Source organism: Papaver somniferum, unplaced genomic scaffold (genome assembly GCF_003573695.1).
Source record: "Papaver somniferum cultivar HN1 unplaced genomic scaffold, ASM357369v1 unplaced-scaffold_107, whole genome shotgun sequence".
Taxonomy (NCBI): domain Eukaryota; kingdom Viridiplantae; phylum Streptophyta; class Magnoliopsida; order Ranunculales; family Papaveraceae; genus Papaver; species Papaver somniferum.
This window is the reverse complement of record NW_020619603.1, coordinates 7,522,059-7,541,005: the sequence shown is the minus strand read 5'-3', so window position 1 is coordinate 7,541,005 and position 18,947 is coordinate 7,522,059. Positions and strand designations below refer to the sequence as shown.

Below are 18,947 nucleotides of genomic sequence, written 5' to 3'. Positions count from 1 at the left end.
GAGAAAAGGGTAAACTTCCGAGCCAACCCCAACAAAATCCAAAGAGGATATTTCAAACAGGCACAACATCCTGCACTGAAACCTCCCGATCAAGTCCATGCCATTACCACCCTCCGAAGTGGTAAAGTCATCGAGAACAACGTGGGCGAACCTAATGAATCTGATACAAATTCCACGCTGTCTCCACAACCCCAGAAAACCAAAGAATCTGAGCAAGTTGGAAATCTGACAATTCTACTGCTGTGAATGTCCCTTTGCCAACTCATTCTCCTGTTGCCCCATTTCCTCAAAGATTGATCTATCAACAGAAAAGTACCCATTACAATGAGATGTTAGATCTGTTCAAGAGAGTCAACATCAACATTCCTTTTCTTGAAGCAATCAAGCAAATCCCTGCTTATGCCAAATTCCTCAAAGACTTGTGTACTCAAAAGCGCAAGCTCAATGTGCACAAACGTGCTTTCTTAGCTGAGCAGGTGAGTTCCATCATTCTGAACAAAACTCCACCCAAGTTTAGGGATCCAGGATGTCCAACAATTTCTTGCACTATAGGAGAACACACGGTCAATAAAGCGTTATTAGACCTAGGTGCAAGTGTTAACCTACTGCCATATTCTGTTTATGAGCAGTTAGGTCTTGGGGAGTTGAAACCAACATCTATCACTCTACAACTGGCAGACCGATCTGTCAAGATTCCTCGTGGAGTGGTCGAAGACGTTTTGATCAAGGTTGACAAATTCTATTTTCCCGTAGACTTCATTGTCTTAGACACTCAACCTGTACAAAACCCAGACTGTCACATTCCTGTCATCTTAGGACGTCCTTTCTTGGCTACGTCCAACGCGATCATTAATTGTCGTAATGGAGTGTTGAAACTGTCTTTTGGTAACATGACGGTAGAATTGAATGTGTTCGATATTAGTCAACAACCTGTGAATCTTGATGATGATGATGTGCATGAAGTTAATATGATTGAAGGATTAATGCAAGATTCGTTGACTAACATTCTATCCGTCGACCCCTTTCAAGCATGTATGGAGAACTTTAACTCAGATTCCTATGATGATGCATACTGTAGTGACGTCCTATCTCTGCTCGAATCTGTACCTCAAATGGACGTCACTGAAAGGAAATATGAAGTGGAACCACCCTTACTCTCTGATTCCAAGCTTATTCCATCCATTGTTGAGCCACCCAAGCTTGAATTGAAAACATTGCCTAGTACGTTGAAGTACGCATTCCTAGGTTCTTCTGATACTTTACCGTCATTATTTCATCATGTTTAGACACGGAACAGGAAAGTAAGCTTTTAGAAGTACTTAAGGAACACAAAGAGGCCTTAGGATGGACCATCTCAGATCTCAAAGGAATTAGTCCCACCATTTGCATGCACCACATTAACCTTGAAGAGAATGCCAAACCATCGAGGGAAATGCAAAGGAGACTTAATCCTAACATGAGAGATGTAGTCAAAGGAGAGATCCTGAAACTACTTGATGCGGGTATCATATACCCAATACCGATAGCAAATGGGTTAGTCCCATTCAAGTTGTGCCTAAGAAGTCAGGCATTACTGTAGTTCAGAACGACAAGAATGAATTAGTCCCTACTCGTACAACCACAGGATGGCGAGTATGCATCGACTACAGGAAGTTGAACACAGTAACAAGGAAGGATCACTTCCCGCTCCCTTTCATTGACCAAATGCTAGAACGTGTGTCTGGACACAGTCACTACTGTTTTCTAGATGGCTTTTCCGGTTATAACCAAATTCACATTGCTCCAGAAGATCAGGAAAAAACTACATTCACGTGTCCATTTGGGACGTTTGCTTATAGACGTATGCCCTTCGGGTTGTGTAATGCACCTGCTACTTTTCAGCGTTGCATGATGAGCATTTTTTCTGACATGATAGATAGTTTTCTCGAGATCTTTATGGATGATTTCTCTGTTTTTGGTTCCTCGTTTGACGAATGTTTGAAGCATCTTGCCCTCGTGATATCCAGATGTAAAGAAAAGAACCTTGTTCTAAATTGGGAAAATGCCATTTTATGGTGAATTCAGGAATAGTTCTAGGACACATCATCTCAGAAAAAGGAATTGAAGTGGATAAAGCTAAAGTTGACCTCATTCAACATCTACCACAACCCGCTCTGTGAAGGAGATCAGATCATTTCTAGGTCATGCTGGTTTTTACCGGCGATTCATCAAAGATTTCAGCAAAATCTCCAGACCTCTGTGCAGTCTCTCCAAAGATGTTGCCTTCAATTTCGATGCTGCTTGTGTGAAGGCATGGGAGGAATTAAAAACCCTTCTCACCACCGCTCCTATAGTCCGACCACCCGATTGGAACTTCCGTTCGAACTATGTGTGATGCCTCTGATTATGCTGTTGGTGCTGTTTTAGGACAGCGAGTTGATAGACTACCATATGTGATATACTATGCTAGCAAAACCCTTAATGATGCCCAACTCAATTATTCAACTACCGAGAAGGAATTGCTTGCCGTCGTTTTCGCATTAGACAAGTTTAGATCTTATCTGATAGGGTCTAAGATCATCATATACAGACCATGCGGCTTTGAAGTATCTTCTTTCCAAGAAGGATGCTAAAGCTCGCCTTATTCGATGGATACTCTTATTACAGGAATTCGATCTCGAAATCCGTGATAAGAAAGGTTGTGAGAATGTGGTTGCTGATCATTTGTCTAGATTAACTTTAGAGTCTATTGATGAAGAGCTGATTAGAGAATCATTCCCAGATGAGCTGATGTCTATCTCAGACCTTCCTTGGTTTGCTGATATTGTTAACTACCTCGCTACAGGTAGGATGCCCTCACGTTGGTCGAGACAAGACCGCTCTAATTCTGGCTGAAGTTAAACATTTCCTTTGGGATGACCCATATTTGTTTAAGTACTGCCCAGACCAAATCATTAGGAGATGTGTCCCCAACACTGAACAGAAAGATGTGATATCTTTCTGTCATGACCAAGCATGTGGAGGCCATTTCAGTGCCAAGAAAACCGCTGCAAAGATCTTGCAGTGTGGATTCTATTGGCCATCATTGTTCAAGGATTGCCATGATTATTGTGTTGCTTGTGAACGCTGTCAAAAGCTAGGAAGCATTTCGAGGAGAAACATGATGCCATTGAACCCCATTTTGATTGTGGAGATTTTTGATGTTTGGGGGATAGACTTCATGGGTCCATTTCCCATGTCTGACAGCAAGTTGTACATCCTAGTCGCAGTTGATTACGTTTCTAAGTGGGTAGAAGCCATAGCAACCAGAACAAATGACCACAAGGTGGTACTTTCATTTCTAAAGGAAAACATATTTGCACGTTTTGGTACCCCTAGAGCTATCATCAGTGACGGCGGTTCACATTTTCGTAACAAGTACTTTGAGTCTTTAGTACGCAAGTATGGCATAACTCACAAGGTTGCTACTCCGTACCACCCTCAGAAGTGGACAAGTGGAAGTTCTAATAGGGAATTAAGCACATTCTGGAGAAGACGGTAACCCGTCAGGAAAGATTGGTCATTGAGATTGAATGATGCTTTGTGGGCCTATAGAACAGCTTATAAGACACCAATTGGCATGTCCCCCTATCGTCTAGTGTATGGAAAGCCGTGCCATCTACCTGTGGAATTAGAACATCGTGCCTACTGGGCAATCAAGAGCTGAACTTTTCTCTGGACGAAGCTGGAATTCAAAGGAAACTTCAACTCAACGAGTTGGAAGAATTGAGAAATGAGGCTTATGACAGTGCCAAGTTATATAAGCAGAAGATGAAGATGTTTCATGACAAGCGTATTCTACGCAAATCCTTCACTCCTGGTCAGAAAGTCTTGCTGTATGACTCCCGATTACATCTTTTTCCAGGAAAACTGCGTTCCAGATGGAAGGGTCCGTACCTAGTACGCACAGTTTTTCCTCATGGAGCTGTAGAGCTGGAGGATGTTCCAACAAGAACGTTTTCAAAGTCAACGGGCAGAGATTAAAGCCATTCCTTGAGCCATTTCCACCCGACATTGAAACAACCAACCTGGAGGACCCAGTCTATGTGGACTAAACTGGTCCACTCTTTCCCTAAATAACCAAAAAGTTTTCCAAATTCCCAAAAACCAAATTTTTCCCAAAAAAGTCCAATCCCAATTAAAAACCAAATTTTCTTGTAGATAATGTGTTAGTTAAATTTCCTTTTGTATATTTTGTGCTCATCCATTGTGACTCCTAATATGATGGATTTTTGCCTTGAATAACGGAGTTTTAATCGAGCTTTCGCCGTACAATCGGGTATTCTCTCTCCTTTTACTCTACTCAGCATGTTCCTCTTTATATTGTTTTATAATTCTTTCCATATTTTGAAACATTGAGGACAATGTTTAGTTTAGGTTTGGGGGTATAGAGTAGATACCACGATAATATGCCATAATTGAAAAAACTCCTTTTTTTGAAAAAAAAAAATTGAAAAAAAAAAAAATTAAAAAAAAAAAAAATCATAAAAATGGAGCTCATTTACCTTGAAATGTTGACTCTTGTGCAAATATGTAATTATTAGGAGTCTTAGTCTAGATATTTAGGCACCCTGATTCTAGCACAATTCACATAGTGATAAGAAATTTGCACGCGCACGATCTACCAATACATGTATAACCTCGATCTTCAAGGTGTTTGATAGGAAGTCACGATTGCCAATCACTTTAGAATACTGAACGAAACTTGACTAGCTTGTTCTTTGGTTGGTTGGGATAGAAGGTGGAGGTTACATTAAGAAAAACAACCATCGAATTTAACTGGGTGCATCAAAAAGGGCTACCTCTTGCGAAGTGTCATGTAATTTTTTGTTTCTTTTTCCTTATGTATCAAAAGTGTTTCCTTGTTCCAAAAAAAAAAAAAAAACGATGTATATATTCAGAAAAATCAGAAAAATAATAATAATCAAGTATTCAAATTCCATTTGTGTCATGTAAAGAAAATAGTTCTCTCTTATCCAAAAATAAAAGAGAGTAGTCAATATAAATAAGAGTCATGTAAAGAGTCATTTTTTGTTTTATTGTAATAAGCAAGGAAGGGTGTATGCCATTGATGTACAACGCGAGTAATTGTGAAATACCTCCAACTCATTCACAATTCTCGTAAAGTCCGGACAGCTAGCTAGATTTCGACCTTGGTTCTTAGCCTGAGAAACTATCTCTTGGTGATTAGTAGTCATAACATCCGATCTTTCTTTACACATGTGTAGATACACTTTACACTCTTATCACATGTCTTTATTTGTTATCAGTGCTAGGATTGTGCCTTTGATAGCTAGATTGACATCTCCATTTTGCTGTGAGCTTAAACTGACTTGCACATGTCACATTTGATGGAATCTGAGCTTATATTTTGACCTAGAACTTTGTAGGTACGTTCTAAGCAAACCTTCACGAGACTTAAATCGTCCACTAGGGACACTTAGTGGTTTAAAAGGCTTAGTGCATACGCTAAATGCATTCGAGAGACCAGCGACAGTGGTATAGTTAGGATTTCCTTAGTTTTGTTTTACTTGAGGACAAGTAAAATTCAGGTTTGGGGGTATTTGATGAGTGCCAAATATTGTATATATTTATCCCTTTTTGTTGGCATTTAACTCATCTTTTGTGCATTAATTCTACATTTTATTCCATATTCTGTATTTTCATTGTTTTCAAGAATAAATATTTTTCTTACTTAATTTTGCATTTTTAGGTATCAAATAAAGTATGGATGATTTGCGGAGCAGAAAAGTAGTGAAAAGCCGGGAAGAGATTACGCAAGGAAGCCGCGAAGAATGGTGCGCATAAGCCCAAAAGACTAGAAATGGTCTCAAGAAGGAAGAATTGTGCTTAAAGAAGATATGGGCTTGGCATACCCAAGGCCCAAAACCCTTACCCAAACCCATTTTCTATAACCAAAACCGCCTCCATCTTCAGCCGTCGGATTGGATCCATCTCATCATCCGATGGTCGCTCCTTCATCGCTCATCAAACTCCGAAGCCCCCGCTTTACATCACAACGCCCATCTCCATCTTGGGTCGTCCGTTTTGCTACATCCCTTCATCCGACGGTCGCTCCACGCTTACCTCCGTATCGCCGTTGGATCCACCTACCATCTTCCCATCCATCGGTCCAGCTTCGCGAAACATAAAAATCCTCTACACCTGCTCAACACCCTAGTACCTAATATCTATACCCGCAAAACAAACAGCCCCTTCCTCAAACCCCATCGACTCCATCTTCTCTTCCCCCCCTCTCTGCAACAGAACCACCATACCCTGCCTTACCACCACCTATTCCACTTCCACAACCACCACTACCTACTCCTCTACCACCACCACACCTCCACCATCATCACCCCTACCTTCCTACAGCTATTACCCATCTTTATAGCCCCCTAATTCGTCAATTTCTCCCCTGCCGAAACCCTAGGTGAGTGGTTGACGAATCAGTGAAGCTAGAAAAGCAATTAGGGCATGGGAAGAACAAGAGAAGCATCAGGAGAAGGATTGGAGGCATGGGTCGACATCTACCAGTGTCAACAGTGATTAGGTAAATTTTAATAATTTTTATAAGAACCCTAATTTTTCTGATTTGGGAACTTTTTGGGGGAAATCAATTGTACGTCTAATTGAAGCATGGGTTGGTTGATTGGGTTGCTATCAGTGTGTTAGGTGAGTGAATTTTGTATTTTTGGGTACACCCTAACTTCACTGATTTTTGGGGATTATTCTTATATGTATAAATAGGGGATGTGTGGGAGGATGAGAGAAATCTCTGGACTAGCCAGTAGATAATTAGAACAAATTTTATGCAATTTCAATTCCAGTTCTCTTTATCACAGTTGACAGTTGAATGCTATGTGTGTTGTTTTTGAACTATTTTGTTTGATGAATGATGTTGTTATACTTATGTTGAGCATGAGCTAAGTAGCACTAAGCTAAGGCTCAGTTGAAGCCTTATGCACTGTCAATTGACAAGTTGCTAGGATAGTTATCCTGATGTGTGTTTTGATTGAGCAATGGGAAGAGGTTAATGCTCATAGTGCCTGTGATTGATTGTTCTGTCAAAAGACAGTCAATGCTAGGGGCAAACTAGTGAGCAAATTAGTCTTCCTTCCATTCTAGATGTATGCATAGGATTTTTAACTCAACCTAGAAACATGTTGTTTGATTAGGACACAAGGTGGATCCTAAGCCTTAGCTTTACCACAAATCCCTTTGGAGTCACTTAATTTCAGTTCTATTTTGTTCCCTGCTAAATTTACTGTTTTTCTTGCCTGTTTTCCTTGCAATTTGTAGCTGTTGTGCACTGAAATCAGTGCACAATCTCACCCCTTCCCTTGGCTCACAGCCTTGGTTCCTTGCTGTTTTGCCATCTTGTGTTAACTGCTTTGTTGTGTTAACTGTTTTAGTTCTTTGCATCTGCCACATTACCTTGCTTTGCTCACTGCCATAGTGCCTTGTCTCCATTGCTAGCTTAGGAAAATTTCTTTTAAGCACTCCTACTCCCTGTGGACTGATCCCTTTCTTATCCCTATATTATAAAGCTTGACCTTGTATACTTGCAAGTTTAGTGTGCAACCCCATTTTCACACCAGTTTGGTTGCTTATATTTTTGAGCTACCAAACTTTTTGCCCGCTACATCTATTGTTCTGGCGCCGGAAGTATTTGGCCGATTTCGATTTAGATAAATCCCAAATTGAAATTAAATGAAAATTATAATTAAAATTGATACTAAAACATATTATGAACCAAATTAAAAACTGAATCAAGTTTTATTATATCACATAGATCAATTTACAACATTTCTTAAAAAGAAGACAATCTTTTCACGAACAAAAAGATCAAAAATACAAACTAATCATTTCTTAAAAAATGATGATTACAATTTCCTTAATTTTGAAACAAAAGATGAACACTCCTTCGACTTTGTAGCACCAAGCTCCTAATAAGAGATTCATACTGCCATCATTCTTGTGTTTAAGTTCCTCTCTGATCATTCATCATTGGGATCTTGATGGAGTACTCATACTCTGATAACATCATGGAAGGAATCAAAAGCACCGTGAGGGATTAGGCTGTAGCATGAGGGAAGTGATTTACATAATTATAATGAGGATATAGTGGATATATTTAAGAATACACATAGAACTGCATATTTCAATAATTTGGAGGAGATCCAAACAGTAAACAAGGCGTACCATCTAAAAAATGAGACAAGAGTCAGATAACTAACCAATTATTATTATTAGTGAAATGCTCTAAATCATCCTATATCAAGATCACATCATTGACATCTTAAAATCTCTCCCCAAATTTTAAAGGAAGCATCATAAAGGAGCTCATATTGCCATCCAGACCATCAAAACTGAATGATTTCTGTAGATAAACAATACACGCTTAAGTTCAAACAAAATAAAAAACAAACTTTGTCGATAAACAAGTAAGAAGAAGGCAAAGATGAGATTTCAAACTTAGATGGATTACTAAGTTTAAAACATCACTCGATGTTATCAATCCCCCAAAGCAGAACATGACGTAGTTTCACTGCAAAGTTTAACACATCGCTCGATGTTACATTCGACCTTCCATTCCAGATTTCTAGAGGCAAAGAAAGACCAACATCTAGGAACAGGAATGACTCGGACACAGATAAGGAAACAACTCATCCATGTATAGTATTCCTAATAAACCCTAAATTAATAATTTTATCATTTTTGGATGCCCCTTTACTCCTTCTTTAGGTTGGGAGAAGAAAATGGTATGTTTGAGATAAAACAGATCGGACTCTAATATGATAGTTAGTCAAGTCAAATAACTTTGACTTGACTCAGTTCAGTTCAGTCAGTGTCTGACTTGTGTCTGATTCAGACAACATAAATGTGTGTAATAAATATGTCCAAACCCCTCTTTGTAATCATCTGATTTTATTCAATAACACAACTTTTTCTTCTCTCTTTCTTTCATCTTGTTTAAACATCATACATATCTTGATTATCATGAGAGCATAAGATTTCTCAGACTCGTTATGTTAGGCCATGGTACACTAAAAAGTCGTCGTCCTGATTAATGAGTCGAACGTGAGTTTGAATTTACTCAATCTCACTTTGCTCTCCCTCGGATAAAAATCTACGTTAATTACACAAAGTTCACTTTATTACTGGTTATTTGCTAAGGCTCACATGACAAACAAGTTTGTTTGGTATTAATTTATACTAAGGCTAACCCCTATGGTCTTCTAATCTAGCAGCTAGATTGGCCATCCACGTCAGCTAGGGCAACCTCCTAAGTCATATAGTATTTCTAATCTAGCAGTGAAACGTTGAATAAAACAGCGCTGAACGCTGAACCAAACATCCAAACAACTAATCATTACCATTTCTCTCTCCCTCTTTTCCCTCTCTCTCTCTCCCTCTTTTTCCTCTCTCTCTCCATCTTTTCCCTCTCTCCGTCACACTAATACATCCCACTCTCTCTCTACCAAAAACATTTATCTAGCGCTGAATGATTCAGCGTTTATGTCACTTTTTCAGCGCTGAATGATTCAGGGTTTCAATCTCGCTGCTAGTTGAACTGCGAGTAAATGTTAGGAGAGAGAAGTAGATAGAAGTAGTGTTAACTTTTTTCCCACACTTTTTTCTTGATTTGCAACACTTTTTGGCCAATCTAGCAGTTCAATCTAGCCCATAGGGGTTAGCCTAACAACATAACAGGGTTCTATACATATGACATGCATAAACAATACGAAAACAACCTCCTCACATAAGGTAGGTCCTCCGTTCTTGGAGTTACTTAGCAAGGGTCCATTTTTTGGCGCCATCATTAGAAGTTATGTGAGCGGGTTATTTTTGGATTTTTTAAACAGCCGAGTATGTTAAGAATTGTTGTTATATTATAACCTCACCAGTCACGTCATAGACCAATTTGTTTTCTTAGCATTTTTATCAAAGGCCCACAGCAATTTTGTTCGTTATCTGCATTTTGAATGTTCTGTTAACGACTGTTGTAGTTTGATTTTCTTGAAAAGTTCCCCCTGTAGATTTTTATGATTTTATCACAGTGCAAAACCATTCAAAGACTTCATCTGTATGATTGCAACTAAGGGCCCGAAGGATTTAGAGTGACAGATAAAATTAATAAGAGTTGAGAAACTCAAGAACGTCTTAATACTTCAATGACATTGCTGAACATTGTCTTTAGAATGGTTCCATTTAAAGAACCATACATGTTCGCGGAAAAATGGATTACGAACTGACAATTGAACTGAAAATACAAATAAGGTTCCATTACACAAATTCATCAGACAATATCCGTATGTCTCCTAATGTGATAGTTTCAAAAGGCTTCGCCAAAGATGGCCTGCTCTTGGCTGACAATGATAGCTCGACCGATACTTCTTGCATGGTTGGCCGAGTACTTGGATCACTGCGTAAGCATGAAATTCCGACCTTGGCAATGTACATTATTTCTTTCTGAACACCATTCCCTGGAGCCCCAATGCGTTGGTCCAAGATATCTCTCAACTTTATGTCCGTCTCCAAGGGACTAGAAGACGAAGACGGAAGAAGTAAATCCGAGAGTAGTGTGATGACTTCAGCTGGATGTCTCCCAATTAGTACTTCAAATATCAGAACCCCAAAGCTATAAACATCACATTTTTCGGTTACCTTCATTGTGTACGCAAGCTCTGTAACAAATTAATAATAAAGGAGTCTCTTACTAGCTTTGGAAAAAGGTAGAAACGGAAGTATGGAAGTTTAAACTGAATTGTACCTGGAGCAATATACCCAAAGGTTCCTGCAAGTGATGTCCAATTGGATGAATCTGGTTTCAACATTCTCGCAGTACCAAAATCAGACACACGAGCACCATATTCTGAATCTAACAAAACATTGTTGCTCGTTAAGTCCCGATGAACTAATGCAGGTACACAGTCATGGTGCATGTAAGCAAGTGCATTTGCTGTTCCAGTGATGAACCTTATCCTCTTTATCCAATCGAACTCTGCTGCTTGTTCTCCATCAGATAACACACTTTTCAAGCTTCCCCTGTCTATGAACTCGTACACCAAAAACGAGATCCGTCGTTCTGGATTAGAACAGAAACCAAAAAGCTTCACGATGTTCCTGTGACGAGTTTCTGTCAATGCATTCACTTCGCTTTCAAAAGACTTCATGTCACCTAACTCAGAATCTTCATCTGGCGAGTGAAGTTTCTTCACAGCAACAACCTGGCCATTTGACAGCTCCGCTTTGTAAACGCTCCCGTATCCTCCCGTTCCAATGCAATATTTCGAATCAAAATTCTCCGTTGCTTCTAATATGTCTTCGAACACTAATGTGCCATCGTAATCCCATACCGAGAACAAGTTCCTCCCCACATTGGTAGATCCAATTTTTGCTGAATCCTCCACATTCCTTGCAGATTTCTTCCGGCAGCAAAACAAAATGGCTAACAACAAAATGAGAAGAAACAATGAACTGAAAATAGAAACAAGGATTATCACCAGGTGATTCTTACTAGACTCTTTTCTTCTAATTACCACAGCCGAGGAATTACATGGTTTTAGACCTCTAGAGATATTACCACACAAATCTTTGTTGCTCTTCAATGCATCGACTGACGCATTCTGAAAGGCCTCCATGTTTGGAATAGGACCACTCAATTGATTGTAAGAAATATCCACGACGGTCAAGCTAACCATTCCGGTAAACGATGATGGAACTGCACCAGAGAGTTTGTTGTGGGATAAATTAAACTTTTCCAGTTTATCTAGTTTGGAGATATCTGATGGTATCTCTCCACTCAAATCATTTTGACTGAGATCAAGCACGATTGATAACGAATTCAAGTTTCCAATCTCAACGGGAATTCTCCCAGTAAAATTGTTTCTGCTCATATCCAAGTATATCAAACTGGAACAGTTACCAAGTTGTTTCGGTATCGGTCCGGTAAGCCTATTTCTTGTCAAGGAGAACCATTGCATGTTGAATAACTTCCCAACTGTAGAAGGCAACCTACCAGAAAGTTGGTTGTTATTTAAATCTAACTTCAGTAATGAAGACAATTCAAACAACTCTTTTGGAATTTCACCTACTAAATTATTAGCACCAAGATAAAGTTCTTTTAACATTCTCAGCTTTCCGAATTCAGAAGGTATTGTACCGGTGATGTTGTTCCTTGTGAAATAAAAGCCTGTCAAATTTGGACTACTCCCCCAGTCTCTTGAGAGTTCACCATAAAGCATATTAAAAATCACATTAAGCCTCTCTAGATTTGGATACACGTGAAACGCCTCCGTCAGATTATCAACCAAATTGTTATATGAAAGAGCAATTTCTCTTAAGCTGGAGCAGTTTCTAAGGCTCTTTGGTATTGGACCCGTGAAATTGTTGTTATTCACTAAAAATGACTCAAGTTTTCCATTTCGACATATATCTGGAGGTAAATACCCAGATAATCTGTTGTCACCCAGAGACAGTAGTGTCAATTGGTTTGGAATGCTGATTTCTTCTGGCAATGAACCGGTTAATTGATTTTTAAAAAGAGATAACTCAGCTAAATTGCTCAAATTACCTACAGAAGGAGGGATTGAACCGGTAATATTGTTTATGGACAAATATAACATAGACAGAGACCTTAGCCTTCCTATGCCTCGAGGGATGGTACCAGAGAGTTGATTTGAATAAGCAAAAAAGAGGGATAGGCTAGTCAAATTGGTTAAGGAAGCAGGGATTGAACCAGAAAGATTGTTCCCGTACAAAGCTAAATCAGTAAGAGACCTTAGCCTTCCTATATCTTGAGGGATTGAACCGGAGAGTTGATTTCCATGAAGGTATAGGCCTTCTAATAGGTGCAGATTGCATAAAGAATTAGGGATGGTACCAGAGAGTTGATTTTGATAAAGAGCAAGAGTTTTTAGACTAGTTAAATTGGCCATTGAAACCGGGATTGAACCATGGAGAGTGTTATCATACAAAGATAACAAAGTAAGAGACCTTAGACTTCCTATATCTTGAGGGATGGTACCAGAGAGTTGATTTGTATACATTGATATGAGGATCAAGCTTGTCAGGTTGCACAATGAATAAGGGATTGAACCAATGAGATTGTTCATGTACAACCTTAGATCAATGAGATGACGTAAATGGCTAATTTCTTGAGGAATGGATCCATTGATTTGATTTTGAGAAAAGTCTAACAAATTCAGACTTGTGAGAGAGCTTATTTCTGGAGGAATATATCCGGAAAGCGTATTATCCGAAAGATCAAGGTGCTTAAGTTTTGAAAGATTACCAATTTGAGACGGAATGAGTCCAAAGAGGTTATTATGGCTCATGTCCACGCTAACAAAGTTGGAAAAAGAAGAGAAGTTGAAACTATGGAGTGTACCTTGTAAGCCCAAACCTGTTATATTCAATTCCGCAACGCTTCCCTCGTTGTTACAAGAAATTCCGTGCCACTTGCATGTACTGCGGCTCCTCCCTGTAGAATTTGTCTTCCAAGAAGGGAGGAGAGAACCAGTATGGTTCACAAGGGTTGATTTCCATTTCAAGAGTGCATCAACTTCTTCTTCTACTGCTACCTGTGATTGTTTTCTCCGAGTACCTGAAGCAAATGCAAGAACAATAGTAGATGAAACAAATAGTATTGCGAACACTAATATAGTCGAAGTAGCACCTTTCATTGGTAGCAACATAGTAAAAATTTATTCTTTGCTGATCAAGGACAGGTTTAGTTTTTGATCAGTGCTGATTTATATGTACTAAAATTTTACAAAACTTTGAAACCTCAACCAGCAGTCTAGGAAAGAGATATGAAATGGAGACGGTCCCTCAATTGTACGAGGAGGTATGCAGTTGGATGTCGAAATCTATTTAGAATCGAACAACTCAACGTGGATATATTAAGAACCACAAGTCCTCAACTAACCCAATATGCAGGTAACTTCTTGGACAATAACCTTTGGAAAATGACATAGTTGGGCAGGAGTGGACATACTTGCAAGAGTAGTCGGTATGGCATATTTACTATTGATGCCCCACAACTATCAATGCACAACATTATGAAGATGTGAACCATTTCTGGTGTGAAGCATTCCAATCAGCATCAAAAGGCCTATGATAAACAGGGTTAACAAACCGGGTTTCACTTTTACAGCCCATGACTTTGTTTCTGGCCTTTCAGTCGCCACTTGTGACACATTCTTTAATTAAGGAGTAACGGTAAAATAGACATGAACCGAAGAATCAGAAACACATTAATGAGAACTCTGTATTAATCTCGAAAGAATCAGAAACACATTAATGAGAACTCTGTGTTATACTCGCCGAATTTCAAGATTGTGTCATGCATAATTATGCACACAAAGATTACAGATTTACAATATGGTAGGTACATCAATTACTAAACAGAACAAATGAATGGAGAAGCGCATACTTTTGAAAGAGATTTTCATAGAAGCGACTCTAACTGTTTCATTTCAGGGTCCAAACTTTTGGGTTCGATATCTTCATCTGCAGCCAAATAAGCATTGGCGATTTCATTTCCCTTATCTAAAATAGAAGTTGGAACTGTCTCGAGGATCCTGAAAAAGTAATATCAACGTCAACTAAGAACCTATCCATATACCTTCATCTCTTCAGCTGCACAATTTTATCGGAGTTATTCTGACGTCGTAGTTTTGTTTTTCATTTATAACTATATGTCTATATCAGACAATATGCCATATACTTTCCTCTTAAGATGCAGGGTTTAGGAAAATGATTTGGGTTTTTCTGACATAGTAGTTTCAGTATTTCATTTATACCATATCAAATTATATGCAGAAAACGAACTTTCTTAGCCTTTACCTGTCCAAAGAAACTAAAGCAATGCCAATCTTCTTTTTCATTGATTCAGTTGAAGCTCCCCGATCGTTTCTTGATGCTCGTAGAAATAACGAGTCCAGGTCCTCTAAGGCTCTACAAATTTAAAACAGCCAGCAGTAGTAAAGAGTTAGTGTTACGACATTCACTGATATAAGATGGTTTACCCATCAAGTTAAAGTTCCAACTGATTCACATCGATATCAAGTTGGGTTTTGTTTGGGCGAATTTTCGAAGTTATCGAACTCACCCATCTGATTATAATGGTTTAATTTCAAGTATAGGAAAACAAAAGCATGGTTGCTGACTTGCAGGATGTCACCCATAACTATTTAATAATAAAAATCATGTATATATTAAAGGTGTATTAGTACCTGAGGCATTGATCAACATCATCGAGAGCAGCTTTACCCTTGCCATCATCAGAGGCATACTGTGCTACCTATAATTCCGAAGGTCAATTTCAAACCTAGAAGCAAGTAGGAATTCAGGTACACACATAAACTGCACAATTTGTACTCTGCATTTCCATCAATAAGGACCAAGAACAAACATAAAGCCATCTTCATTCCTAATAAAAATTATAGATGTAGCGCTGATATATCATTTGTGACATAGCAGCACCATAGCGTTGCATTATTGTGATTTGCGATTCATGACATCAATTATGTATGGGTTTATTCATGTTAAAATAACTTCCCAGGTTTTAACCTAGTGAAAATAGATTTCAGGTTAAAACCTGAGGAAGCAACAGGTAGGAAACCTAGTGGAAATAGCTTCCCCAGGTTTCGTGCCTGTTGCTTCTTATCATGGCTTCAAAAGAAGATCATGCAAGTGGCTTTATGATAGAAAGTTCAACTTACTGCTCGGATGTTAACGCGCAATGACGCTGCTGGGCCAGAACGTAATATGGATCTGCATGCTGCATATTGTGGCTGATCGGCTTCCAGAGTTTTCTCTACAAGGAAATAAAGGTTAACAAGAACATAATAATAACAACATGAGGCGAGGGATCGGCAACTCCTAATAGAAGGCCCCAATATGAGATGACTAGAAGTTGGTCTAACTTTTTTTTTGGGTTGTCAAAGATTAACTTTTCCGAGAATGAACGTCGCTCATAAGGAACATTAAGAATATTTAGCCAAATAAAAGACAAATCTGCAGAAGTGCAGATACCTGAGACCTGATTACAAACAGGAAAATATTCTATTCATTGGTGCAACCTATGCAACAACATTTAAATGACATGTACATAAGTATCCTGACCTATGAGTTCTCAAACATGAGATGGTGCATGACAGCAAAACAATGCTACGAGGCAACAGACCTTCCAGTCCGTGCTTCAAGTTCAACTCTCGTTTATCTCATAGGGGATATTATAGATTTTGTCATCGTATTCAGGCACACACTCTTACACTTATTAAAGCATCCACCACGCAATGTTTTAAGCAATAACAAGACAATCAACACGAGTTCGGGAGAATGGAAATAATTTACCTAAGTCCCTGAACTGTGATTTGCTCAAAATTACAGCTGGTACATATACTTCTAGAGGTTCAAGCTTTTTCCTGGTAAATATCAAACAACAAGGTTACGGCAGCAAGTAGCCAAAAGTATCAACTCAAAACTGAACAACAAACTTCACTAAATCAGACATACTAAACAAAAATGTCCAAGGCGGCATCTCATCTGAAATGGATCCAATTCATTCAAGTCTGCTCAACTAAATGTGACTCGACCATCAACCTAAATCTAACTCATCTCATGAAGTTCCTTAATGTCATCCAGATATGTCAGACAGATGCCTCCGGCTGAAAATAGAAAGGCGCAAAATCTGACAACTGACTCAGACCCCGAGTCAGACATACACAAATCACCCCAACTCAACCTAAGAACACATAATTCACAAATTCCCCACACCCAAAATTGAAAAATTCACATCTACAAATCAAAAACTCAATGAATTGAAGAAAGGGTTTTGTTTACTTTACCTCTTAAGATACTTATCCAAACCTCCATCAGCAATTGCATCTATAAGACACAAAAACAGAGCAAATCTGTAAAATTCTTCTAATTCAAGAAGTAAGAAATCATGGGTATGTGTTCAAAAATCTTACGTTTAGGAATGGAGAGGTATTGAAAGAGAAAGACAGCAGCAGCCGTGGAAATGGAACGTCTACTACTCTGTATCTTGTCCAGTGGTTGTTGATTTACTGCACATTTTACAAGACACGGTTTCCTCTTCTTGTTGGAGAGATCGGGGTTTGTGTTTGAGAATCTGCTGATTTGAGTTCCTGTGAAAATGGTTGCCATGGTTGGAGAGAAGATGAAGAAGAGTGAAAGCTTATCCTCTGTTTTTGTGGGAGTGAGGAAACGGATATTTCCACCCTTCTATTGACGGTTATATTTGTGATGGTGTCGGGTTTTAGTAACCGACGGAGCAGTATTAGAAAGATGGCAAGGAAATGGATAAATGATGGCTCACCTGCTAAAGGCAAGTACCAGTTTCTCCAGGGATGGTACAAATCCAGTGGTCATGATTGTGTTTTTTGTGTGTATTGATACCAGCCTTAGCAAAACTAGTATCTCTTTATTGATTGTGGGGACAGCTAATGAATTTTGCTTCACAAGGAAAACAATAAGGCCGGTTTTTATACATCATGCCAAAAAAAATCATTTGACATACCAGTCATGCTACTGTGAGAAAACAACTAAGCAATGGAGTTTCCATCAAACTATGTTAATTATAGCACCGGTGATAGAGTTTTTACCGCTGGCTATTAAATCAATATCGCAAACGATCTACTCTATATCGCTAACAGTCGACTCCATCTCTCCTATGAATCCCACACTTCCCCTCTCATTCATTTTCACACCGTCTCTTCTTTTTGTAATTTTTCTTATACAAAGATGTCCCTAGTTACTTCCATCCAAATATGAGTCAGAAACCAAAAGATAAAAGAAACAGAAAGGCCAAAGGATCTACTGGCACCTCAACCAGTGGATTCAATTATGGACAAGATTAAGAATATGAGTTTCAACATGTTAGACAACTAAATAGTGATGGTATACCCCATGTGCACATATCTTGCTAGCAGAACAAGTTAATTCAGACGCTCTAAAAGGTGGGTGGTCTGAGTTTCGTACGATGTTCATGTACCTCCCCGATTTATTTTGTTCAAGAAAGAGTCTGAAGATATCCTTGGTGGTGTTTATATGATGTATTATAACCTAGAAATCACAAGATTCAAATTGCTCAAGTTATATTCGCGGCGGAGGAAGAGTACAAATACGTTCTTTTTCAGATGCGGTAAGTTTATTTTTTCTTGTAATTAAAGTTTTAGATTTTGTTTTTAGTTTTATAAATGTTTAACTAACTTTAATTATGAATAGTTGTTCAACAGGAATTACACTGTTAGATTTGTATATGTTGACGGGAAATCCACGTGAAGAAAATGTACTTCCATTTAACAAATTAAAATGGAAACCAGATGAAAAATGGAAATACCGACTTCAATTGTACTCAAATAATCTAGAAAGAAAAAACCAGAATATAAAAGATTAAAAGCATATGACTAAAGATAATTGGGTCCGAATTTGTTTTTACAACCTTATGCTAAGAAAATGAATGAAAACAAGTTACAAAATACACAATATGTGTACCCTGGACATTATTATGAGGTCAAACGTGTGTTTATGTTGTGGACCCTAGTTAGCAATTCGGGGTACGGGGAGTAGTTCGGGACGACATACTTACGGAAATTATACGAATTCGGATAGGTCGGAATCGGTCAAAAAATCGGTCTATGGTTTGTTGTTCGGATACTAGTTCGGAACGGATACGTACGTGTATAATTCGTGTTATTAATGTGAGTTCGGTGCTCAACATTCTTCGGGTAACAAAATTTGTGCTAGAAATGTGATATATGTTAAGTATCATCAAATCATATCAGCAGAAAGCCGTTGGCCTAGTGGTTGAGAGGTAGTTGGATCTCAAAAAACCATCGATCTACACAACCGAATTAAAATCATCTTTAGAAAAAAACCTACATACGAAT

At 38.6% G+C, this 18,947-nt stretch overlaps 2 protein-coding genes across 3 annotated transcripts; both read right to left on the bottom strand.

Annotated features, from left to right (window-relative positions):
* Window positions 1–10,150: 10,150 nt before the first annotated feature.
* LOC113328162 (MDIS1-interacting receptor like kinase 2-like) lies at window positions 10,151–13,837 on the bottom strand. Of its 2 annotated transcripts, XM_026575249.1 has the most exons (3): window positions 13,415–13,833; window positions 10,796–12,202; window positions 10,151–10,709 (listed from the first exon to the last, which is right to left on the bottom strand). In XM_026575249.1, the coding sequence occupies exons 1-3, from the start codon at window positions 13,719–13,721 to the stop codon at window positions 10,309–10,311; spliced, it is 2,115 nt and encodes a 704-aa protein (XP_026431034.1). In that variant the 5' UTR covers window positions 13,722–13,833; the 3' UTR covers window positions 10,151–10,308. The 2 variants fall into 2 exon arrangements, with proteins under 2 accessions (XP_026431034.1, XP_026431033.1); XM_026575248.1 differs by having other exon boundaries at window positions 10,796–13,837.
* Window positions 13,838–14,269: 432 nt separating this feature from the next.
* On the bottom strand, window positions 14,270–17,270 carry LOC113327646. Its single transcript, XM_026574806.1, has 7 exons — window positions 17,007–17,270; window positions 16,881–16,920; window positions 16,387–16,457; window positions 15,753–15,847; window positions 15,264–15,331; window positions 14,875–14,985; window positions 14,270–14,609 (listed from the first exon to the last, which is right to left on the bottom strand). The coding sequence occupies exons 1-7, from the start codon at window positions 17,200–17,202 to the stop codon at window positions 14,477–14,479; spliced, it is 714 nt and encodes a 237-aa protein (XP_026430591.1). The 5' UTR covers window positions 17,203–17,270; the 3' UTR covers window positions 14,270–14,476.
* Window positions 17,271–18,947: the final 1,677 nt, after the last annotated feature.

Excerpts from the sequence above, each read along its gene's own strand:
- LOC113328162 (XM_026575248.1), bottom strand. The coding sequence starts at position 13,721 with ATGTTGCTACCAATGAAAGGTGCTACTTCGACTATATTAGTGTTCGCA. Across the intron at positions 10,710-10,795 it reads CTTTGGGTATATTGCTCCAG|AGCTTGCGTACACAATGAAG; the intron begins GTACAATTCAGT and ends AATTTGTTACAG.
- LOC113327646 (XM_026574806.1), bottom strand. The coding sequence starts at position 17,202 with ATGGCAACCATTTTCACAGGAACTCAAATCAGCAGATTCTCAAACACA. Across the intron at positions 16,458-16,880 it reads TTGGATAAGTATCTTAAGAG|GAAAAAGCTTGAACCTCTAG; the intron begins GTAAAGTAAACA and ends GATATTTACCAG. Across the intron at positions 15,848-16,386 it reads ATCACAGTTCAGGGACTTAG|AGAAAACTCTGGAAGCCGAT; the intron begins GTAAATTATTTC and ends ATTTCCTTGTAG.